Here is a 25,186-nt window from a genome sequence, read left to right as displayed (position 1 = left end):
CTACATTTCCACTTTTTTTTATTGAACTGACCACCTAACTTTATTGGCATACTGAAAGTTACAGATACAAACTTAAATTATTCATATAAATTTGTCTCTTGAATACTGGAACAGCCAAACATGAACACAAAAACATTGAAAGCCATATAATTTGTTTTTTCCCCCCCTCCTTCTTTAACTTTGCTTTGCACAGTCCTGTTTTTGTTTTGTGATATAAGGTCCTATATATGTACTCTTTTACAGTATTTACGCAACTAGTTTTGCACTAAGATCAAATGTTCTGTTCCAACAGTTGTATTTTGATTGGAGGGAGGCAAGGCATAAAGTGACAAAGGGAGGCAGAAGGAAAGAGGAAGTAGTGTTAAGGTGGCTCTAAAAATGTAAAAAGACTGTCGTTTGTTAAAAGGGAAGACAAAGCACAGAGGAAGGGTACAGTACATGCCTCTGAAAGATTGTAAAGTAAGGGCAATGAAAAATGTAAGGAATAATATTAATAATAGGGCACAGGTGGAGCCAACGCAATGATGTTAAAATTGAAAATACTTGGGAAAAAAAAAGTCCATAAAAATCACCACCATGGACCATCCTCCTTCCTTCATGCGTAACCAATAAGAGGCACGGGAATGTTTGCTTTCTTCAGACTACGACAGCGGGAATGACGGCACAGCCAGACAGTCCACTTGCTGTCCACTCTGCAGTCGATTTTTAAGAGCTCTCCGTCAGTGGCCTGTTGGTCAGCTAGAAGAAGCGACCGGTGGTTCCGGGTTCAGGGATGGAAAAAGTCTTGAGGGTCCCAGCCCCCCACAATGTCAGCAGAAACTTACTGGAAGTGATTACATATCCAGGGAAAAAAATCTAACGACTTTCCCTCTTAACATTGTTCAAAACAAATCAAGACATAAACGTTGCATCCATTTGGTCTTTCCGAACATCCATGGGGGAGTTCCGGGGATTCCAACGTTCCGCCCGGACTCTCAATAAAGTCTTGGTTTTGGGGGGTTTATACGGACATCTCACTGTGCTTCCAGAGATATGATTACAAGTCCACATTATGGCAAAACGTCCTCATCTGGAAGAGTCCTGCGAATCGCCGGGATCCTCGTCTGCCCCAGGTTCCCCGTCTTCGTCCTCCCTCCCGGCCAAGTCCCCCGACTGGGCGCCGGAGGGTCCCGGCAATGAGTCGGTGGGGACGGCAAGACAGGCAGCGTCGGCCGGGGTGGCCGTCTGCATGATCTTCTGCCGGACTTCCCTGATCTTCAGTTGCAAACACACCTTGGTTGGGAAAATGTCCGAGTACCTGGTCTGGAAGGCGGCTGTGGCCTGAGCTGCAAGCGGAGAACAAGGTCAACATTGCCGCGGTTCCCATCAGTCGCGCTGTTCAATTACCAAACAATACATTAAATTGTTTGTTCAATAGTTATACTCGATGTATTAACAGGTCGGTTTTAATTTAGTTGTCATTTGACACACGGACTTTACATAATTTTTTAAAAAAGAAGCAGGAAGTTGTTGATTTGTTGTGCTTTGGTGAAGACGCGAACATACGTGCTCGTCAGTGAAACAAAGTCATTGGATATGCTCTAGTATGATCAGCCGGCTTTAACTTATATAAAAGTTATTTGTTTGTTTCCGTGTATGCTTTGTCAACCTGATGGAAAGAAGCCCTGCTGCTCCTGAAACAGCTGCATGACCAGCGCCCTCCTCTGGTCCAGCGTCCGTCGCAGGGATGAGTACGGCACTTTGTCAAACTCCAGTTCAGCCAGTATGTCCTCGCTGTCGGTGCCTATAGAAAACCAAAAGTTAACACCAAAAGTATTCAACCTCTATGAACCGACAACACCGCCACGGGGCCACCATCTTGAAATCATGTGGACAGAGAATGCGTTTTGATTTCCGACCTAAGCATGTACAGTAGCTAGCTCAAATGCCACGTGTGACTTTACAGCAGGGGTGTGCAATTCACCAGGATTGTTATCCAGCTTCTGCAGACCTTGCTAATTATCTGACCATTTAAATCAGGTGTGTTGCAAGAGGGTAACATAGAAAACATGCAGGACACCGGCCCTCGAGGACCGGAATTGCCCACCCCTGCTTTGCAGGCTAGGGTTTAATGAAATGTGTGCATGCATGTGTGTTACCTGGCCGGTCAAAGGTGAAGATGTCGCCTTCGCACTTGGCGGCACTTTTGGGCGTGTTGGGCTCCGAGCTGCAGCTGGAACGCCGCCGACTCTTCCTCTTTGGAGACGCTTGATCGTCAGTGGCCGAGTCCAAGTCTGAACCACATAGGAAGGCATTTGTATTCATGTCAATGGGGAAAAACAACTGGAGATTTGAGCCAAAATCGGGGCACTGGACAAAGTAAACGGCATCTCAAGTCACCGCTAATCATAAAAATTGAATAATCAAACCTGTTGAGTTCTTCCTTTTGCGTCGATAGCTGCCCAGGATGGCACGGGGCGACGTGGCGAGGCTCTGCAGGGTGGGCGACGGGAGCACCTCCTCGGGCCGAAACTCCGGAAGCTCGGCGAAGCGCTCCTCGAAGTAGACCTCCGACAGCACTCTTCCCGACCAGCACACACACAAAAAAAAGGCATACGCCATATAGCGCGCCATCCGGCTAGCCATATTCCATGGTTTTGCCAGCACTCACTTGTCCACAGAGTCAAATGTCTTCTTTAGCGGCGGAGGGCGGGCTTTGATCTTCTTTGGCGCCGATCCTTCTTTGTCGGTGTGCGGGGGCGGCAGGGTGGGCTCGGTGGCTAACGGCGGAGGGAGTGGAGAGGATGGGAGGGAGTCCTTCCATCCAGTCTGAAAAAAACACAACCATATAAGAGTTAGTGTAGAACCCTTAGGCTCATTTTTCTCCTTTTATACAAGAATTGTTCCCGAGTTGCCATCAAATGACCTCTCTGGCAGTTTCTGCGGTGCCGTCACAGGATGGAGGCTCCTCGGCCGAATGAGAGGCAGGAGACGCAGTCGTGGGTCCTGCCGGTTCCAGGTCGAAGGAGAAGTGGCTGTTAGACGAGGCGGTGGTGGCTGCGGCCCCTCTTTCTTTGTCCCGCTCCTTGCCGCGACCCCCTCCCTCGTAGCTGCCCACCGGGATGCTGGCCAGTGTGGCCTTGACTTTCTGGGGGGGGCGGCTCGGGAGCTGGCTGAGCTTGAGTGTGCCAGGTGTGCTGGCTGCCAAATGATATTTAAAAGCATGATTTCAAACTAATTTAAATAAACCCACACTACAGTAAAAAATATTTGGGGAGGAAAAAAAAGAGAAAATCTCAAATATAAATTGCTTCTACTTTATTCTATAGAATATAAATGGCAGACTACAATAAATGTTTCTACTTGCACCACCTGCATCAGAATGTGAACAAGCCTACCGAGTATTTGGATTTGAAGCGGAGGACTGCAAGAATTCGCAGCGGGTCCACCAGGAGGCACTACTGAGCTGCCACTCATGGTGCTCTGCGGCCGCTGGTCTTCCGGTTGCATCGGCGCCTCTGTCTGACTCTCCGGTTGCCTCTCGCCAGCTCTGTCGGCAGGCAGGCGGCGCTCAGGCTGCAGCTGTGGGACAGACACGGCGCCTCCCGCCGCCGTGGGTTTGGGCATCACGTGGCTGGAAACGCTGGAGACAGAGTAGACGCCCGTGCTAGGCGGTACGGCCGCCATGGAGACCACCCCGGTCGCCATGGTGACACTTTGCGAAGGAGGGTATATGGCGGTGACAATCTGGCTGCCTGAGCCGCAGATGGGGGCTGAGCTGGGAGGCTGCGGAGATGGCGCCGTGGCCAGGAGAGGCGGTTGACCTGCATGTGGGTGGACACCGGTGTTCAAATTGGAGTCTGACCGTCATGCAAGTGTAAAAAGAAGTCAATCAACTCCAAACAAAATAGGTCAGTGATTCTCATAGTGTGGTAGGTGGGCTCCCACTAATGGTGCGCAAAAGAATAAGAACAGTTGAGATGCTTTTAAAAATGTGCTGCACTGACCAGCAATCAGCGGCTGAACCAGCGTCTGGCCAGGCGGCGGGATTGCGGTGAAGCCAAGGGTGGCCAAGGAAGGCGGCACGTATGCGGAGCCCGGCAGAGGCAGCGCTGGCTGGGAGGACGAGGAAGCTGTTGTCGCGGACACCGGTGGAAGAGCTGATGGAACCCCCAGAGTGGACTGTACGTAGGTGATCCTGCAGAAGAGTCCAAAGGTCTGTTCAAGTGCTGACTGGGTTTAACGATGTGACAGCCGCGGGAAGGAAGCTTGGTCAGAGAACAAAAGGGAGAAGTTGTGTTGTACGTGTGGGTGCGGAGCCGAGCACAAGCGTGCGGGGGTGGACGGCCGAGGCAGCACAGGGGCCACCAGCAGCGTGACTAATGCATCCAGAATAGAGCTGCTCCGCCGCAGTGGCACCTCTGCAGCACAAAACCCCCTCCCCAACCCAGCAATCCCGCGATCTGCTCGGTGCCATCATTTAGCTCGTCAACCACGGTTGAGACGCTCTGTTCGTAAAGCACGAGAGAAAGAAGTCCCGTACTTGGCTCAAGATGAGAGAAGCATCAGCTTGTTTCAAGATACTTATTACTTGATTATCTCATTTGATCTTATAGTCTTGTCCATGAGTATTAAAAGCTAGTTTCAAGTACTATGAGGCTTACAACAAACACTTTCAACATTTTAAGAGGACTATTCAACAACAAAAGAACCTGAAGTGTGGTTTCTTATATCAAATTTGCTTATTTTAAGATTTTAATTATATTATGGTACTTGTTTTAAGTTTAAAAATACTAATTTCAAGACTGCTGTAGATATGCGCCTAGTATTAGTTTCCTATTTTCCAAAATCTTGTCAAGTAAAACTTTCTTGTTCTGTTGGCAGATAATTTTGCTTATTTTAAGTATTATTTTTCACGGTTTAACATATTTTTTTCTTAAGATTTCCTGTGGAATTTTTGCAGTGTTCATACCTGGTGGTTGGAGGAGGCAGCAGAACTGTCTGCGAGGGGGCGGCGGGCCCCGGCGCCACAATGGCGGCGGTGGCCACTGTCACCGGGAAGGGGCTGGCGGGGTGAACCGCCCCTCCTGGGGGCAGCTGAGACTGGACCACTGGCATGGGTGCAATCTGTATGATCTGATGTTGCCGACAAAATAAAAAAAAAATCACTAACAAATACTACGAGTGCTTTAAGCCAATATGTTTTGTGCTAACCTTGCTCCCCGCTTGAGTGCCGTTCTGGACAGGAAGAGGCGGGGCCACAACAGAAAACTGGTGGGCTGGAGCTGGCACAGTGCGGACTGTCGCCATGGGAACGACCATTTTACCCTGGAATACCGGGGACTGCGTTTGCACTGAGCAGAGGAAGAAATATTTGTGGAACACTTGCAATACAAAACTCTCAATGGTGCTGAATGTGCACGCTTGCCATAACGTCCAGATAGCGAACATAGAAATTATCAGAAAGCTAAAAAAAATAAAAAAAATTAAAAAGAAATTTCCAGAGGAATGATTCTTGGCGCTCACCTCTCGTTGCGGGGCTGGACGAATAACACACGAGCGAACTCTGAGCCTGCTGCTTGCCGTTGGCCAAGGCAGCGTGTGTGGCCGGCGCTGCGGGCAGGTTGAAGATACTGCTGGGCTGGCAGAGTTGCTGCGGCGGGCTGTTGGGATTGGCGGGGAGGGTGGGGAGTATATACTGCACCTGCGTGATGGCCTTGCCCCCTGGGGGCGTTAGAGAGGAGGTGGGCAGGAACTGAGGCTGGAGCAGGGGGAGAGGCAGGGGTCCGTTGGAGTGGCTGTTGCAGGACGGGGGCTGCGGCTGCGGGCCAATGAGCTGCACGGCGGTGGGCTGCCCCGACAGCGCGCCGCCGAGCACTAGATTAGTCACCACACCGGCACCCACGGGGCCGGGCGACGGACAGGAGGAGTAGCCGCTCGGCACGGCTGCGCTTCCCGGAGCCGTGCCAATCAGGACTTGCGGCTGCTGGAGCGTTGGGGGCTTCCTTTCGGGAGGGTGCAAGCCGCTGCCGTCTCTGGGTTTGCTGACGATGGGCAGCGGCGTGCTGATGACGGGGCGCATCACGTTGGTCAACACAGTGGAGGCCACCCGCATTGCGCCCATGCCGAGGTGCGAAGGTGACGCGGAGATGACAGACTGGCCCAAGGAGAGCGAGAGGGCGAGAGGGGAGGCGTGCGATGCTGCCGCCTCACACCCAAAAGTGTCCTTAACGTCTCCTTCGCCCCTCTTGCGAGAGTCGGAACCGGCCCCCGACCTCCCCTCATCGTAGCGCTTGCCGACCGGATAGGAAGACAGGGACGCGCTCCTGCCGTGATGCGTGGAAGACGAGGCTGCCGTGGAGCAGATGACGGGAGCGAAGACACGCTGGGAAGCAAAGCATTTTTTTTCCTCAATATTTCATTGCGACTTGAATATTTCATGATTTTTTTCAATGTCCTTTTGTCAAGTTTTGAACAAACACTGGTGAAAGTACCCAAGTGAGTCTTTTGCGTCGATGTCATGACTGCCATTTGACGACGCATTGTATGAAGAACGGAGTGCCGGCAGACGCCCGCTTACCTTGTGAGCGCTCTCGTCACCGGAGCCTCTCTCACTGTCGCTGTCGGTCACCCGCTCCTTGCACTTGAGGTCGATGGAGCTGCTGGGGTAAGGGTCCTCTAGAGAAGAACAAGCGCTACAGTTCCACTTGACATTCAATGCCACAACACGTTCAGTACCAAGCGGGGCGCGGCAAAACATGAAGCTTCCTGACGGTTTACAAAAGTCAGTGCCAATTTAGAGGCTGTTTTGTTCTTACCGATGACATCATCATCACCCTCCTCCTCGCAGATGACCATGCGCTCCTCGTCGCTGGTCATGTCCTCGCTGACAGCCCGCTGGGACTGCGACAGGGAGGGGGCGTGGCTGGAAAACTGTCCGCCTCCGTCACCACACATCTTCAAAATGGTCCAATTTGATTCTTTTGTTATTCATGATGATCATTCTTTCGAAAACAATTTTTTTTAAACTACTCTGCGTTTTGGAATAGCAAATGCAAAAATGGCAACTTCCGGACAACTTGCTGTTCACCTGAGCCAGTTCGGCCAGTGCTTGCGTGTTGGCCCTGTCGGCCCTCTCCATGGTGTGCACGGCGCTTTGCGAGAAGGCTCTGGGACGCGTCAGCTGGCTCATGTGACCCTCCGCCGTCTGACTCCTCTCCGACATGCCCGCCAGGCTCGGGGCCGCCACCCCCTTCACCTCCACAGAATGGGGCTCTGCCGGGTGGGGGGGGGACAGAAAACCAAAATGGATGTTCGGGAAAAGCTCTAAGTCATGGTGACTCTTGGCGTCGCCAGACCAACCCGTGGACTCAGACATGCTCCTTTCGCGGATGTCTTTGCCGCCAGGGACGCCGCGACCTTCGGAGCTGGACTTCTTCCTGTCTTTGTTGCACCACTTCCAGTCTGGGTGAGCCTTGAAGTGGGCCTCTTTTACCTGAGCAAAGAAATTATTTCAGAAGAGTCTGCTAGTTCATTGCTAACACTGACTTGCATGCTTCATAAATCCAAATTGATTTTTTTTCTTAAACAGGCCTATTAAAGAGCCGACCTGGAAGGCCAAGTCGTGGTACTTCTGTTTCTCTTTAGGTCCAAGGGCATACCACCACTCGCCCAGGATCTTGCTGACGGTCCTGTTGTCCTGGTTGGGGTGGCGCTGATGCACTAACGCTCGATGGCGCTTGCTGAAAATCATGAAGGCGTTCATCGGTCGCCGGATGTGGTCCTTTTCCCGCTGAGAATGACACACGGAACTAAACACAGGCGCAGCCTCATCCACAAGCGCGAGGAGGACTACCTTTCCGGGGCTGCTCTTGTCCCCATCTTTGGGCAGCGCACTGAGGGATTGTGTCCGCCGCTTAACGGGAGACGTCGAGAGCGGCTGCTCGGGCACAACGCCGGGGAGGAAGCTACAAGTGACAAAAACTCAAAGTTCTCTCAAGTGCGGAGGAAAGTCCAGACGTGCACTGGCCTTCCATCAACATGCTCAACGTCACAAGCGCGTCACTGACGAGGCCGCTGACTTTTATGTGAGAATGGCGCTTCATTACAACCCAGAGCGGGAAGAACATCCCTTGAATTAAAGCATTTTCCACCTTCCACGCTTTACCGTCACGCTCACTTCAAGAGTAAGATGTTGAAATACATGACGCGTGTTTACAGGGCCGAATGCAGAAAAGACGACATACGGGTCATCCACGTCGCTCTCCGTCTCGCTCTCGGGCCTGTCCGCGTCCACTTTCTCCTTCTCCGACTCCTCGGGTGCGACGGCGTGCCGAGTCGGGGGACCCCGCTCCAACGTGTGAGGGGCCTCGGCGGGTTCGGGGGGCGGCACCGCCCCCGCCTGACAGTCTGAGAAAAATGGCACATGGAACAACTTTTTCGGACAAAATTGGTCGCTCCGGCTTTCATTTGAAGAGACTGTACACGAGTTGCACACGTCGCAAAAGCAGCCAAACTACGAGCAAGTATTTTGATAGGAAAGAAAAACAATGGCGCTATGGCCATACCTGTCTTTGGAGCGGCCGCATGGGGGTGATTGACAGGGTGATGGCCCTCCCCCGGCTGAGAAGGGGTATCTGATTGGGTGGGTGCCAGGAAGGGCACTAAAGAATGCCAGGGGAACACCGGAACAGACCGGGGTTCCACATTGGTCCACACTGTGGAGACAAAAGACGGTTTGTGCAAACTGAGGGTCGGGGGCCCACAAACGGATCATGGACCCAAATGATTGATTGCATTTGAATGAATTTGGATGAGGGCTTTTGAGATGTGTTTTGAGTTAGCGAGGTCACGGAAAAAGAGGTTCATAAGTCAAAGCACTACTATATCCCATCTTAAGAATGTGGGGGAGGAACCAGATTTGGAATTTGGGTCTTGATATGAGAAAGTACAAGCTGTACTCTGAAATCCGATTTCAAAGCAGCAGGCCTTTCTACGCATAATTACCGCCGTTTTATTTCCTTTATTGGACAGAACATCTACTGATGCAAATCATGTTTTTTTGGGAAGGGGAGCAATGAAGCCACAAGTATAAACACTTACAGCACTATAGCTCAATTTCCTAAATTTGGTTCCTTCTCCAGGACATAAACTTAAGATAAACAGTATACACCATATATTATCATACAAATCGATATGTAAAATAAATAAACGATTTATTTTATTATCACCACAAATGGGAAAAAAAAGCCAATCAAGAAATTGCATCTGTTTGGGGTCATGTGACTAGCAAAACACTCGTATGTTGCAAAAACGTGGGGAAATTCAAGATGGAGACAGCTGACAAACTATCACACTGAACTCAACAAATAGCAATCAACAATGGAGGAATTGAAGGGAGGACTAACCAAACATGCTTAATCCTTGGCGAAGGTACTGACGATTCTCTGACGAGAACATGGTGGCGCTATCGCTGATGGTTGTCCCAAATTTAAAAAAGAAAAAAGAAAAACGTGCTAATGTAGCCTTTTCAACAATTTTGTCTCTTCTACAAGAGACGGTGAGTTGGTCCAAAATGTTGATCTGCTATTGATGAGAGGATTCTGTTTGTATATGTCATCCTTGACAGTAGGCTGAGAAAAAACGTCAAGCTATTGTTTGGCTTCCAAAGTGGAGAAAATGCAGTAAAAACTTTCCAACGTAATAAAACCAGAATTGATTGTGGTTCAAAGACTGGGTTCCCCCGTTGGCTTTGGTCCAAGTAGCCCCGATGCCCTCCCGCGGTTGTTTGTTTACATTAGTTTTGCGGCGTGGCGCTGAAGGGGTTACCGAGGCCTCGAATTAGATTAGAATCCACGGCCTGGATTAGAACATCAGACCGGCCACTACGCAGTCAACACGGGTCATATCGCGACGCAACCTGCGCAAAACTGGCACCCTCCGGACGCAGCCAAAATGCAGAAGGTTGATTAAAAAACAAAAATGTCTACACAAGCTGAGAGTCCACTGAGGTTCGACTCTTTTCTTTGTGGGGGTTTTTTTTTGGGGGGGGGGGTTATGCATTCATGCCCGGAGCGAGCATCAGAGCCCGAATCGCCGCGGCGCCCAATTCGGAAGCGAGTCCTCGGGCACGCCCCTGGTCGCGCACAGACAGACGCCAAAACGACGCGGGTGTTCTCATGTCTCAGTTACAAAGACGTAGTGGAAACATGCACTGCCCCAATTCCGCTGTCCGTTTGCGAACTACAATCTATCCGCTGGCCTCGTCGCAGCCCATCGAGGCGACGGGATGGAACGCTCTATTACAGCCAAGGATGAGCGCGCCCATTACGCTCTTGTTGTCGTGTGTCTACCTGTTTGCTAGGTACGGGCAAATGTGGCTGACTGGCGCATTCATCCATCACAACCTGACCAATGGAGCCAGTGCCGCAACCACCGCCAGCCCTCGATACAAGACAACAACCGAGGCGCCGATTCCGGCGAGCGGGCAAACAAAAACGGACCCGAACGGCCCGTTCCTCACTTAGTCCTCCGCCTCCTCCTCGAATTTAAAGCGTTTCGCAGCGGAAGACGAGACGCGAGTAGTGGCGAGGGGAGAGCGCCGCCGTCCGCACGCAGGTTTAGCTAGCAGCTTCTAGCGGAACACACCACGGGCACACGTCGTTCACTTCGGGGCGGGTTTTACGGTCCACAAAAGTCCACCGTCGGCCGAAGTAAATCGCGTATTTTTGTCCCGGCTCCCCGTTCTACTCTCTCTTTTCTTCCCTCCCTCTTCCTCTTGTTGTAAACTAGGCTGCTTCGCTTGCTATGCTTGCTGGCTGGCTGGCTTTTCCTCCCTCCCCTTGCTCCTGTCAACCTCGCCCAACCTTTGTCCCGCCCACCTCCACCAATCGGTGTCTGCCATTGGCTGGGGCGGCCCCCAGTCATGAGCCCGCCGCTCATTGTGATTGGTCTAAAGGTGCAGTGGAATGCCAGTCATATGCAAATGTCATCCGGTGCCACAGTCATGGTCGATTAACTAATTTAAAAAGCGTTTAAGAATACAACACAGCTTCGATAATAAAACACGTATACGTACTTAAAATTTATTACGGTGACAATTATCGTCGTTCGAATGAAGCTCTTTCGAGAGCTTAGTACAGTTTATTTTGTTTACGCCACCCCACCGGCTCGTACCATTGGTGCAAACTGTCGTAGTAAACGCAGACAGACGCGGAAAGCGACCAATTGAACATCGACATTCGGATTTAGGACAACCAATTGCCTTGTGGGGACTTTTACAAGATCCCACCCAAACACAAACGTTCCAATTTCTGTTGCTGATGGGATGCGCTTGTGAGCTCACTACTGTAAGATTTTGCAATTTGATTGATGGTAATGAGGCCTTTGTTGTAGATTTTAATCTTAAAATCATTTATCGGCGTTTTATATTACTGACTACAAAACACAAATCATTTCAGAAAGCATCGCGTTTGCTCTTATACGACCAATGCAATAAGAGGCGAGTGATGCCAGTTTCCCAAATGAATACGTTTCAAATCAATGTACATAAATAGACATTTCTGAAACAAGAGTGCGAAGCGTTCTGATGCAACACGCTTGCACAAGTGGGTGGGGAGAGGGGAAAGAGGAGGCCACTTGAAAGAGAAGGAAACGGCTGAAACGCTCCATGAGTGGTGGGTAAAAATAGAGCCATTTTCACCAGGGGGAGGCATGGACGGGGGAGGAGGAGAGAAAAGTACTTGTGAAAAGACAAGTCCTCTCAAATACAGGAAGGCTCGGCCACAGACAAAGGGAACAATGCGAAAAAGTGTGGTGAGAACACAACCTGGACATTGTGAACACTTGCTTGCCGTATTTCTCAAGCAAGATGCATGAGTCATGCTGAGCTAGCACATCCAGACCAACACAATACTGGGAGGGGTCTCCATTGCGGTCAGCCCATAAAGAGCTTTGAGATATGGCCAGAGATGTTGAGAGAGATTCTGGCAGGCCGCCCTCACTTGTAAAAACGCTTAACCCCCTCAGCACCAAACTGTGCACCTGCATTTTGTCATTGCTTTATTCACTAAGAAATTAAGTAAAGTATCATCTTGCAATTTTGTTGAGAAAAAGGCCTGTGCAGGTTCATTCTTGGCCCAGGTCCCCACAACAGCAGTTTTGCTGTAATCAGTTAAAGCAGGGTACACAATACCGTAAACTAACAACTGAGCAAAATTTGAGTATTTTCCTAGCCTTGCGATCAAAGTCAATTTATCCAGAGTGATTATACTGTGATCAGGGTCATATTACATTGTTCAATTTTTTTAGATTTTACATCCTTTTGAAAAAGCTTGAAATGCGTATAAAAATATAGTAAATGGTTGAAACGTAATATTTAACTTAAGCTGTATATATTATACTAACAACAGTCATTCCAGGAGTGATGACGTACGGCGCAACAGCACTGAGCACTTTAACATTTGCTGCCAGCCATTTTGGAGCATTTGGACTTTTTCTACATGTGGTTGTGCATCAGGTACGTTGAAATTCACATTTCTTGAAGATAAAAAATGAACTTAAGTTGAAAACAACTGAACTGTACTTGGGGAGTGATTCTTCTGCATACCACTAGAGAGAGCCCACGTACTTAATGGTGCTCGCAATGCATTTTGCGAATCGGCGGCCTCGAGGGAAAAAATAGACTTTCACTGAAGCCTTACGAACCCTCGCTGTGACTGCGCTTGTAACGTGTGTAGGTGTTCAACCGCTGCCTGTCTCCTCTTCTAACAGGCATCATGAACCCAACGTGTGCGTGTGCCACATGAACGAGAAACTTTTACTCCCACTCGTTACCTCCGCTGGCCACGAGGCGGGCGAGGTGCCACCTTTCGTTGCACTCCCGTCCAATCTCGCTCTCGCCTCAATTTGTCTTCCGCCCTCCCCGGCGCCCGCCGTTTACTTGCTCCAATTAGAACTTGCATGCGGCAGTCCTTCGCAGTTACCGTGGCAACAGTGATCCAAGTCACCTGAGGTCTCGTCGCCGAGGCTTTCGCCTATCGCATCGAATTGGACCTCACTCGCCCGTCACTTGACTTGCTGCTACACATCACAATTTGTGGGACACCCCCTCCCCTCCCCCCACACACACCTCTGGTAGGTGAGACGTTACAGGAGACTTGGTATTGAACTAAGAGTGTGCTGTAATGTGCAAATGACAGTTATCAGACACACTGATGGAGAGGGGGTACTTTACGCTGCCCCAGAGATCGCCCCCCCCTCAACAAAAATAAATCTCTGCTGTACATGCGATTCTCCAGTTTGACCGTATGGTGGCACTACTTGCCCGCAGATACATGGCCAATGGGCTGCGTGCACCCGGAACATTGGACAGTGCTGAGCAAAAAATAAAAAAAGAGAGATTCAAAAGATAAAGGCGTGCAGATATAACGATTTGAGGGGATGTAAGGATGAGAAAAAGAGTTTTGAAAACTTGACAAAGTCTTCCCTCTAGGTATTCATAACAGTTGATCTTCCAAGTGACCTTTTATGCAGGAAAAAGTCCTTTTGGGTCAGCGGCAAGCAAAAACACCACATCCAGTTGTGCTTGTTGCCACGGCCGGTGAGGATATGCAAGTGCTTTCAAGTGTTACATAAAAAGGGAGGGAGGGAGGGAGATGGGATATTATTGCCGTGTATCCGTATCCGGGTAGACCAGGATGAGGAGAGCGGGAGAGGGGAGGATGGGGGGGGCACCGCAATGCGATGGAGTGAAGGGTTAAAAACGCCGAGCTTTATTTTTTATTTTTCCAAAGGTGTCATTTGTGACATGTCGCGTGTGTCACAATTTTGGAAGAACTGCAGTGTTGTCAAGAGGCCGTTTTGAATATTGCCCCGAGGATAAATGGCGACATTTAAGAACATGTCCTTCCAAACAGTATCATTTAGGGAATGATTAAGAATTTTGCAGCGCGGTGTCGTTCGGCAGAAAAATGCTTGTTTTGTTTTTTTATTTCAAACATCATCTAACGTCATAGTATTACACACACACACGCACACACACACCTGCACACGTTTAAGAGGTGGTGCGTGGTGCTACAGGGCCATGTGCCACGTGTCCACTCACGTTGGCCGTTGACAAATCACCCATAAAATAAATCATGCTTAACACACCCAACACTACAGGATAATCACGTTGTTCACAGACGTGCAATAATCGGGCCTGCACTGACTTTCAAATGTGTTTCCGCTTTAATTTTGCGAATACACTCTCCTCCTCACTTGCTATTGACACTTGTATTAATAATCAAAATGTCATATTAAAAATTTAATGGGGGGCGTCATTTACACCAGTGGCTTTCTAGTCCCCTCAGAGATCATCTATAAGACCCAAATCCCGCTTGACAACGTGTTGTTGTGCTATACACGCACACGTGAGCCCGTGTCATCAGATGACCCGTTTACACACGTGCGTGATTGTATTCCCTGCCTCCATGTTTTGTCCGTTGAAATGTTTGCTTTGTTGCCATGGCAACAGACGTTTGGGCACTCACGTGTACATCCTTGCCGGCATTCCGTGATTGACGCTGCGGGCGCACGCAGGCACGCACACACACACACACACATTAATAATATAACAATACACGCAGACACACACACGTACACACACACATATATATACATACATATATATATATATATATATATATATATATATATATATATATATACACACACACGCATACAGACAGACAGACAACAGACAGACAGACAGACAGACAGACAGACCAACCGAAAGATCCACAGACCGAAAGACCGACCGACAGACAGACAGACAGAAAGACCCACAGACCGAAAGACCGAAAGACCCACAGACAGACAAACAGACAGACGGACGGACGGACGGACGGACGGACGGACGCACGCACGCACGCACGCACGCACGCACGCACGCACGCACGCACGCACGCACGCACGCACGCACGCACGCACGCACGCACGCACGCACGCACGCACGCACGCACGCACGCACGCACGCACACACACACACACACACACACACACACACACACACACACACACACACACACACACACACACACACACACACACACACACACACACACACACACACACACACCTTTCCTGGTCCACATTCAGCACCTTGCATAGTCAATCCAGTCAATAAAACCTTTTTTTTGGAGTCCTGAGATTTCCAACTTTGTGTGTTATTTTCTTATCGCATCCTTCTCTAATGACTTGAAATATGGAACATGGAGCTACTCCCAGAACAAGTCTAATTCCCACAAACACACCAGCATCTATTCTCTTTCATCCCTCTCATTTCTAAATCGACATGCAAGACGATTTGAGTAAATGAGTATGGATACTTTAAGGTACGTGTCAAACTGGAAGCCTGCGAGCCCGATCTGGAAGGCAACATTTTTTTTATGTGACCTACTAAAGCAAATCAACAGCATCGACGTTATAGTTCCTGCTAAATGGATTTGTACTTTTCATTTTGTCTGAAAATCTGTACTAACATTGTGATTTCTCTTTTTTTTTTGTTTTACAGATCATACACGTTTTTTTTCTTCACCAAACCCTTCTCAACATAAACTGAACAAAGGTGTTTGCCATCATATCCTTGATTTCTGATTTCAAGTTCTATTTCTTACTAAAAATATGTTTCATAATGAAAAGCGGGGCCATTATATAATGAGGTGATAATTTTTCTATAATTTTCCTCTAACTACCATGTGGCCTGCCATAAAAAGGAATTTGACACTCCTGCAAGGGGGTAAAATAGACAACTCTGCTATACAAATGAGAGCCATGTCAGCAAGCGTGCTGCATTTCGGGACATCATGTGCACAATATTAGGACTGCGCGACAAATCGCAGGTGCTTGCGCGGGTCACATGAGCGGCAGCTTCGGAGTGACAAACACGAAGGATGACCATATGGGACGACAGCATGTCGCTTCAGCAAACATTCTTTTGCTGGGCATCGCTGCCACATGCGGGTCATGCCACCTTCCTGCTTCTTACCCCTTTTGTTGCTGCGATGTGTCAAGGAAAGAAGTAGCTAGCCAAGTGGTAGTGTTTTAACATTACGTCCTAATATTACGAGTCCAAAGCACTTTGAAGAGAATAATGTTACAGAAATCAAGTTAGGAGGAAAAAAGGCTCTGTCAGCAGAAATGTAAACCATTCTCACCTGTGCCGGGCCGTCCCATGATGATGTCCTTGCGCGGTGCTGGGTGAAGGCTCTCCATGGGCAGGATCAGGGGTAGCAGTGCCGTGGGCGAAGGGTGGCAAGGGACGGGCTGCTGCACCTCGCCCTCAAAGCCCCAGGCCTGCCCTCCTTCTCTGGAGCTGTCCGCGTTGCACGGAACAGGTCCAGCGACCGTCGTGCCGACGGCGACAGATAGGGCCGCCAGCGGGGCGACGTCCGATGTGGGCAGAGAGGACGGCGACGGGGAGACTAGTAGCAAGGTTTGTGCCAGACTTCGCAGAAGGACGGTACCACTGGGGACTGGGGCTGCTGCAGCGTTGATGGGGACAGGAACCTGGAGGCCAGAAATCGGTTGGGGCGTGAAGGTGGTTATGCCGTTGTCTTTAGGTAAAGGAGGCTGCACCCCTCCGTCTTTTACGCCCATTTTTCCTATGGGACACTCAATGAATTTTGTCAGCGGAACGTCAGGGTTCCTCACAATGACAGGTGAGTCCCGCAAGTTCTGATGGGACACAGGCACCACGCGACGAGGCCCTCCGTCGGGGGTCAGAGGGGACGGAGGCGCCGGGGACACGAGGAGAGGAGGAGGGGAGGCAGCAGCGGAGGACGGAGGCCTGCTGGAGGAGGGGGTGGTGGACCCCTTCGGCCTCGAAAAGGTGGGCGTGTGGGAATGTGACGCCGGTGTCTGCGGGGACAGCACTCTGAAAGAGTTGTTGAGGTCGCTCTGCTCCAGCTCTGTCTTGGGCGTGTAATTGTGGTGGTGCAGGGGGAGGGGCGGAGCAGGGGGTGCGTCTGGCTTTCGTTTACTGGGGCTCATCGGGACCGTAAACGTCAGGTTGCTGTGGAACGACGGCTGGATGCTCGAAGAGTGTCTCTCCCGTTCCCCTCCCCCTGCCGGGGTGGTCGCCTTGCCGCCCCCTCCTCCCCCCGTGCCGCTTGGTTGCCTGTGCCTGTGCCGGTGTTGAAGAACCGGGGAGGCGGTGATCGGGGAGAAGTTTGCCGGCCTGAAGCCAAACAGTGGGGAGGGCGAGGGAGAGGGGGCAGGGGAGAACGGGGACTGGTTGGAGATGGGCGAAAAGGACGGGGTGCCTGAGCGGGAGCTTCCTAGCGACACCAGCATGGTGGCCGCCTCGCACTCGTCAAAGTCGAAGCGTGCCGACAGGTCGTGGGGGAGGAACAAGCGGGGTCTGGAATCTCCCCGGCTACTCGTCTCGCTGCTTTCCCTTGACGTGTCATCCCACTCAAATTCACTGCCAGCTCTACCCCGCAGGTCAGACGGCGTCACGGTCCCTGAGCCCCCGCCACCTCCGGCCCTGTCCGCTCCCCCAGCGGCTTCGATCTCCTTGGTCCTCATGGATAGGTGTCTGGAGCAATAGCCGCGACGCTGAGACTCCTTCATGCAGCCCTCCCTGGAGCACAGCCGCCGCCACTGCTTGCCATTGAACTTTTTCCGAATACCGTTCTGGGTGCACACAACGTCGCCCTTCTTGTATTTCTGAGCTAACGAGAGGGGCGTCCTGGAGCGAGAAGAAGTAGTGGAAGAACCCCCTACGGACAAGGGTGTTGGGGTCTGACTGGATGTGATCTTGGATGGAGGTAGATTTGGCACAGTGTTCATTTCGGAACTGAGTAAGGCAGGTGAAGGAGGAGGCTGGGGGCTTGCTAGGTTGGCGAAATCCGGGGGCCCCAAACCCCTCACCACAGAGAGGTGGGTCGAGGATGACTGGTAGCTACTGGACTTGGAAATTATATTTCTGTGCTGTGACGTGGCAGGGCTCGTCTTGGGCGCAGCAGACATGTTTAGACGAGATACCTCAACATCTTCCTCTGGGATGTTGATGTGTTTGGGTCTCTCTATGTCTGAGTAGACTGTGCTGGCCCCCATATTAGCAGTTATGGTGGAGGGATGCAAATTTCCGTAGGGATGCCCGGTGGCGAGCCCTTGATGAGACAAGCCATGGGTCAGCCTTGCTCCCCCTCCCAGTACACCCATTCCACTACTCAACTGGCAAACCTCTCTCTCCACCTCCATCTCCTCCCTCCACTCTCGTTCTTCTCTTTCCCTGTCCCGCTCCCTCTCCCGCACACCCCCACCCTCCAAGTGCGGGACATCCCAGGGAGGGGTGAGGAGTCTCAGACTTTGTCGGGAAACCCACACGGTCTGAGGTTTACTTTTATCTCCCTGTTGACGGCCAGTGCCGTTGCCCAGCGTCTCTCCGTCTTCACTCAGAACCACCTGGTAGGGGAACGAGACACCGGGGTGAGGGTCCACCTGAGAGACAACCCCCTCTCTGTACAGCAGTGGCCCCCCCTCGTCTCCCCCAAAGGGCACACACACTTTTGTACTAACAGCTACGGTCGACATGCCAGGTGGGGGCGCATCCAAAACTAATTCCACAACGCTCGCGGATCCTGATGCAGTCATCATAGTTCCGCCATCAAAAGGATATTTAACAATGGTGTTCTTTCCTTGGAGCTGGACTTGGACACTACACCCCCTTACATCCCTTACCACACCAGGTGTGAACACCAGGGACAGGGAGCACGAGTCTTTCTCCTGGCCTGTCGCGCCGACACCGGCTTCGACAGAGTTCCTTATTTGTCGAGCCAAGACTCTCTGGTTTTTCAAACCTTTGCCAAGTTCTTCAGCAAGTGCTTCACCAAGTTCACCGGTATCGCCGGCCCCCTTCGGCAGCGAGTTCAGAAAGGGAGCAGGGGTCTTTGGGTTGCTCAGTCCATTTGCCTCCGTCACGTCGAGATCAGCCGAGTGCTCGCTGGCTGTGTCGGTGGAGGAGGAGCGCACTGAGTTGGGGGCGGCCTCTGATTCGTTCGCCCCCACCTGGGGCTCTTTTTCTATGGTGGCTACTACTGTCCTGAGAGCCCCGCCATCTTCTGTGCCTTTACTGACAACTTGTTGAACTGAAGACTGATTACCTGAGCACGCATTACTTCTGCTATTGGCCATGGTAATGTTACTCTTTATAGGAGCATCTGTTTTGATGTTCATGATATGACTAACATTGTTGCAATTCTTTAGATGATTAAGAGTCAGATTCACACTGTCACCAATTTTGTTGCCTGTGGGTGCATGGCTGAAGGTAGGAAGGGTGGCGGGAAGAGTGGCGTTGTTGGCAAAGTGCTCATAAGTGTATTTCTTCTTGGGAACGCGAGCTTTGAAAGTGGCCGTTTTTCTGCTTGACACCGAGGCCGGGCTGGGGTTGTGGTAAGCGGCCAGAGAGGTAGGGGATGCTGCTGAGCCTGCCGACGCACTTTGGCACTCCGTCAAATTTTGTGCCGTCTTTGCCGCGTCCTTATCGGCCGGTTTCCTCGACCCGGTCGACTCGCCCCTCCCGGGGGTATGCTTGTCTGCGATCAGCTCCTTGTGAAGGTCGCCCGCCGCAGGTGGGTTCTGCTTGGAGAAAGTGCTGGGTGTGTTCTGTGGGCTTTTGCAGAGTGACTCCCGCTTGATTCTTTTGGGGTCTGTCTCTTGAGGAGGCTTAGCGCTCGCTTTCCTTCGCCCTCCTCGGCCTCGGGATGACGAAGGGGATCGCCCCCGTTGCTTTTTGAATGGACTCATTTCTATTTAGATACGGATTTGTGTGAGGTTCCTTTTCTTTTTCACGCTCTCCTTTAAGGCACTTCTGTCTTGCCGTCTTCTCTGTACTGAATATCTAGAAGGAAAGAAAGAGACACACATGGTCATTTACTAGCTTAATGCATTCATCTGTTTTTCAACTGCGTATTTTCCAGGCTAACCTGGATATACCCTGGAATGGTCACCAGTTCATCACAGGCTAAATACAAACACTCACAGACTCACACTCAGAGAATTTACTATTGTGGTCTCAATTCACCATACCGAGGCAGATGCATGTTTTTCGGAAGAAAATGGAGTACGTGCAGCTGACCTATGGAAAAGCCACTCAGTCGATATTTGAAGATTTGAAACGTCGACTTTGAGGTAAACCACACGCACGCACCACTGTGCCGCTCTAACTTCAATCCAAAATGTAATAATTGGCTTGGTTGAACATTTGACATTTACTGCATTGCAGTGTGTCGCCTTGTGATGAGGATTTATGAAATTCACTCATCAAAGCTTCCCTGCGCCATATGCACTCTTTTTTTTGGGGGGGGGGGGGGGGGGGGGGGTAAAGAGAGAAAGAAAGAGAAATAAGGAAAATCCCTTTTTTGATACCTTTTTATGGGCACAACCCTCCTCCATGTGGAACTACTGAAATACAAACAAATATATAGACTCTACATTTGTGGCAGTAAACTTTTAGTAAATGTTCCTGGCTAAAAAAGTGTTGACTCACAAACATATAGACACCCGCGCTCGCACAAACACACACGCGTAAGCTCCAAGTCTCCTAGTACAGGTCGCCAGATCTCCCCCGAGCGACTTTCACCCGCAACGGAGAGTTTTACTCAGGCTAGGCTCCAACCTGTGTCTTCAAACTAAACGTCGCAACACCAAACAGTCTATTTTGCCTTGCGAAAGCGGCCTGCGGCGGCGGGCGCCGCTGAGGTCACCCAACAACACGAGTGTGTGAGGGAGAGCGAGAGGTGGTGGCGTGCGAGGCGGATGTTTGTTAAGAGCCTTCTGGAGGAGTCGCTGGGAATTTCCAGAGCCTCTCTCGCTCGCTCCCCGACACACACTTTTCTCCAGTCATCTTCCTACATCAACATTTCAGCACAGGGGAAGCCAATGTGGAATTATGCTGACAAAAATGGGAGGAATGTCTATTTATTTCATTATTTCTCTTTAAATCTGGCACAGGACGCTCCACGACAAATACAGACTGTGCAAACACACAAGCACATGTTGTCCTTCCGCGTAATCATGTTGAAATGCACGCCTCTTTCCAATTATAACACGCAACAAATTACACAAAGTTACACACATTTGCATGACGTGACCTTGCGGTCAAAGACGACGTCAAATAAAACGCAGCGAGATCTAATCCCGTTTCTCGTAAGAGAGCAGCAAAAGGACTTGTTTCCTTGACCCTCTTGCACATTTTTCAGCTATTGTCATCACAATTGTATCTTTTCCTCATTTCCATAGCGTGATATGAGCAAAGTATTGAAATACTGTTCGTGTACGGTCCCCTGGGCACATTTAGCCATTCCTTGAATGCGACAGAAGGTCAAAGTCACAAACACAAGTAGGCCACACACGTCTTTTCATTTTCCTAAAAACATTCAAAATTACTTCAGCAATTACGCATTTAAGTTAATGAAATTCATATTGTGTAATTTAAGATATGTTTTAGACAACACCTTGTTAATTTTCTTCATTAAAAATTTGGAGTAGGCTGGAACGAATTAATTGTATTTCACTTTATTTCAATGGAGAAAATTAATTTAATACAAATAAAAAGGTTTTATCACGTAAAAAAATTATATATCAATAAATGATCATTTGTGGTGACTTTATTCTTGTAAAATTATATTTTCCCCCTTTGTTATGGTTCAGATTTCTGCTCCCTCAATAGTCCTCTACACGTGGATTTAGGTCTGGGTTCTCACTGTGAGGGCATTCTTCTGTTCATTTTTGCAACGGTGAAAGGTGACGTCTGTTTTTAGCTTCATGCCATTTTGCAGACTTATTTTGCATACCATTTTGTTTGAATATAGTATCTCCCTCCAATTTGTTGCTTTTCAAAATGGTGTGGCACACAAGTGAAAACCTTGCGAACATGATGTTATTTATTTCCATGCGAGCTATTGACAGAGGTGAAAACACATGATCAGCCTCCACCCATTGCTACACACCGATATGACTTGAGGCAAATTAGAAAAACAAAAGAGAAAAGCAGGAAGGAGACGCCAGCTCTCGGCTGACCAACCACTCGGCCAAATCGCTGCTTGATCTTCGCTCGGAAAAATCTGTTCGGTGGTGCTCGTGGCGCCGTGTGTGTGCGTGCGCGCGTGTTCTTACTCTGTTAGTACACAAAGGAGTTTGCGGCCATCTTGACCCTTCTCTTTATTTTCACTGGAAAGTATTTAGATTTAGTTATGCTGTAGCAGTCCGTCGAGTTATAAACCGTCGAGTTGTCCTAACATTTTTTTCTTGACTTGAGTCATCTCATTGTGTTGCTTAAAACTGAAAAATTGACTTTTTAAAAGCCTTTCTCCTAACGTTGACCTTAGTCTCATAATATGGTATTTTTATCGACAAAATGCAGCAGATTTGCATAATGTCCATGACCAGATATTTTTCTATCAAAAACTTGACGTTTTTTTCACTAACAAAGTTCCAAGATTTTAACACAAGTCTTATATTAAGATTTTAAGATGCAGATGATTTTTTTGTCTTTTTTTTAACTTGTCTCGCAGACTTGAGTCTCTTAAGATCAATGTTTGCGTTTTTCCACTCTTTTCATTACTTGCAAAAATGTCCACTTGAAGCCTCATTACATGATTTTGTTTTATGCTGGTGAACTTCTTCCGAGACTTAGATTAAAACAGCGTGTGTACAGTTTTTAATGATGTGTCAGTATGAACCTGGAACAGATTAATTCAAGGCTATAAAGACCGACATGACTTGTACTATAAAAACATCAACAACCCCACATTTTTGTCACAAATGCTAAGGTCAACTCTTCTCCGCTTCTTTTAATAAATGTCCGTCCTTTTTGTCCAACGCTTATCCTCCCATTTGCACGTCATCTAAGTGAAGCCTGATCAAGGTGTTAGCCGGAGAGCCGGAACTTTTCAGTGATGAGACAGACAAATGGTGGGCTTGTCGTCGCCTTGCTGTTGGACAGGACAAACAACGTCACCTCGGCGTCCTCCAAACACGTCAAACTTTACACACACATTGAAAACGGTTTCGGTCTCTGCCTCTCTCTTTGCGCAATTTACAGTGCACTCGTGCACGCGTTAAAATCTCCCTTGTCTCTCTCACGCACAGAGACACATGCAAGCATGCACTCACACGTTTACTGAGAAGCATCAAATAGGACATTTTCGGTTTAATCCGTACACGAGATGAAAATCTATAAGTAAGAGTTCAAATGCAGAATTTAACAGAATTGTTTTCATTAACACAAGACATGGTGCGCGCACGATATTTATATCTGGCCTACTTTGACGCCCAAACACCGATACTCGTACTGGTATTGGTGTGGGGGAAAAAAAAGTGGTATTGAACAACCCTACCAAAAATTGAAAATGACGTCGGCCATTTTGGGTCAAAGCAGACATTTTGTGGCAAATGCCACTGTGAATTGCCCAATTGAGTATTTTGGACCGAAGGGCGATTGGGTGCACGTCTACCATAACAGGACACACATTATAGTGTTGCTTGGACATGATTTGCCTTGAAAAATGGGGTGCCAAGCCCGTTTGTAGCTTCTTGCAGATTTTTTAGAATTTTGCTTTTGGAAGATGTGGGGGCCACCTTTTTCCTTTAAGTGGGTCACGATGCAAGGCACAAGCTGGCGTGATGAAATATGACACGGTGAATGATCGTTTTGATGCATTATGAGTATTTTGGGGCATGACAGGCCGCATTTAAATGCTCTCAGGGGTCCGTATAAGACCCACGGGCCGTAGGTTGCTCTATGAGATTCTGGTTTCTATTGATTCCATGTCCTTTTGGGCAGACTGTACTTGCCATCGTGGACATCAATGTGCCTGCAGGAATCAAATTTTAAAAATGTCTAAAAAGCTGCATGATTGAGATGGTTGCAATGTAAGCTGTGATGGTGGTGATGCAGTGCAAGAAAAGATCGTAGCTAGAGTACTACTATCATGTCTGACTCAAAGCCCAGCTCGTAAACAACACCTAAAAAAATTAAAAGTCAAGTGACGTTGTTTTAGGGGATAGCGACAGGACAGTCAAAATTCCCACCTCTAAAACACAAAATTCACTGGCTATATTGTTATTAAACTTTGCAAAAAATGGCAGCAAGCTAAAGGAAAGCTACTCGGTTGTAAAGCCTTCGTAGTACGCACGACTTACTACACAACAACGACGACGGCAGCGAAGGCGGCCACGCTAAAACCGTCCAAATTAGCCTGTATTCCTCACGTCTATGCTGCCATTCCTCGTTCATAAAAGAAAAATGATGTAAAGAAATAAGTGGACAAAATGTCCCGTCGTGGCGGGTTTTAATTCGGACCGCAGTGCCGCGAAAAGAGGTCGACGTGCTTTTTGGACTCGACCCCAACACGGAAAAGGTGGTGAAGAAAAAGTAGCGAAAATCCACTACCACGTTGTAATAAAGCCGTAGTCGTCTTCTATTGTGTGCCGGTTGTCATGCTCATTCGTGGTGCGACATTTCGGGAAAGTTTAAAGCTTGTTGTTTAGTGTGTGTGCGTGTGTACAACAGCCCTCCGCCTCCTTCCTCGTCCTGCCCACTGAGCGGTTCGTTTCTCGTGCGGAACCAGAACAACAACCCGGTCGTTATCCCCCGTAAAGAAAGCGTTTAAGTCGGCTGAGCTTCGCAGCCTCCCCTCCGCTAACTTAGTTAGGACTCACCCGTGCGGAGCTTTTTCCTCTTCAGCAGGGAAGGGAGAAAAAAAGATTTACGGTCTTATTTGGAGGAAGAGGTTGCCCGCACGGCACCTGCGATCATCCCCTTGGCTGTCGGCTCGGAGGACACTGAAGTCCCGGAGATGAGATACTTTTCTCTCCTGTCAAACATCACCAAGCTCCCTGCACTGAAACTCTAACAAGGATACGCAAAAGTATCGCTCGTCTCTTTTCCACTACAGTCACAAAATGGTGAATGAACCACTAACAGCTGGGCGCAGCAGCCAATCAGAGGTCGCTGACAGGTACAGTAGCCAATCGGCGGCGGTGTCCCGAGACAAGGGGGCGCGGTATGCTGTCAAGGTCCACTTTACGGACGGAGGGAGCCGGCCAATAGCGGCGGAGATGCTCAGACAAACCGGCGTCCCGTCCCAAACTTTACAGTTACCAATGAGAGCTCTGGGAACCATAGGAACAGCACGAGGGAGGGCTGAGAGGCGGGACT

General features: G+C 49.4%; 1 protein-coding gene across 3 annotated transcripts; it reads right to left on the bottom strand.

Moving 5' to 3' along the window:
* Position 1: 1 nt before the first annotated feature.
* On the bottom strand, positions 2–24,925 carry cicb (capicua transcriptional repressor b). Of its 3 annotated transcripts, none has more exons than XM_037273115.1 (21): positions 24,688–24,925; positions 16,176–19,864; positions 8,547–8,696; positions 8,226–8,388; positions 7,835–7,946; positions 7,589–7,771; positions 7,342–7,474; positions 7,070–7,254; positions 6,798–6,936; positions 6,560–6,657; positions 5,506–6,364; positions 5,194–5,333; positions 4,952–5,115; positions 3,987–4,177; positions 3,378–3,803; positions 2,906–3,180; positions 2,651–2,808; positions 2,409–2,569; positions 2,139–2,273; positions 1,649–1,783; positions 2–1,325 (listed from the first exon to the last, which is right to left on the bottom strand). In XM_037273115.1, the coding sequence occupies exons 2-21, from the start codon at positions 19,768–19,770 to the stop codon at positions 1,066–1,068; spliced, it is 7,662 nt and encodes a 2,553-aa protein (XP_037129010.1). In that variant the 5' UTR covers positions 19,771–19,864; positions 24,688–24,925; the 3' UTR covers positions 2–1,065. The 3 variants fall into 3 exon arrangements, with proteins under 3 accessions (XP_037129010.1, XP_037129012.1, XP_037129011.1); XM_037273117.1 differs by having other exon boundaries at positions 2,409–2,560; XM_037273116.1 differs by lacking the exon at positions 24,688–24,925 and adding an exon at positions 24,419–24,517.
* Between the last annotated feature and the right edge of the window lie 261 nt (positions 24,926–25,186).

Source organism: Syngnathus acus, chromosome 16, assembly GCF_901709675.1.
Source record: "Syngnathus acus chromosome 16, fSynAcu1.2, whole genome shotgun sequence".
NCBI lineage: Eukaryota > Metazoa > Chordata > Actinopteri > Syngnathiformes > Syngnathidae > Syngnathus > Syngnathus acus.
This window is presented reverse-complemented; position numbering and strand designations above follow the sequence as displayed.

Bases quoted from the DNA above. Each gene is read 5' to 3' on its own strand.
- cicb (XM_037273115.1), bottom strand. From the start codon at position 19,770: ATGAGTCCATTCAAAAAGCAACGGGGGCGATCCCCTTCGTCATCCCGA. The intron at 4,178-4,951 runs GTATGAACACTG...ACTCTTCTGCAG, and splicing joins CTGCCTCCTCCAACCACCAG to GATCACCTACGTACAGTCCA. The intron at 2,274-2,408 runs GTTTGATTATTC...TATGTGGTTCAG, and splicing joins CAAAAGGAAGAACTCAACAG to ACTTGGACTCGGCCACTGAC.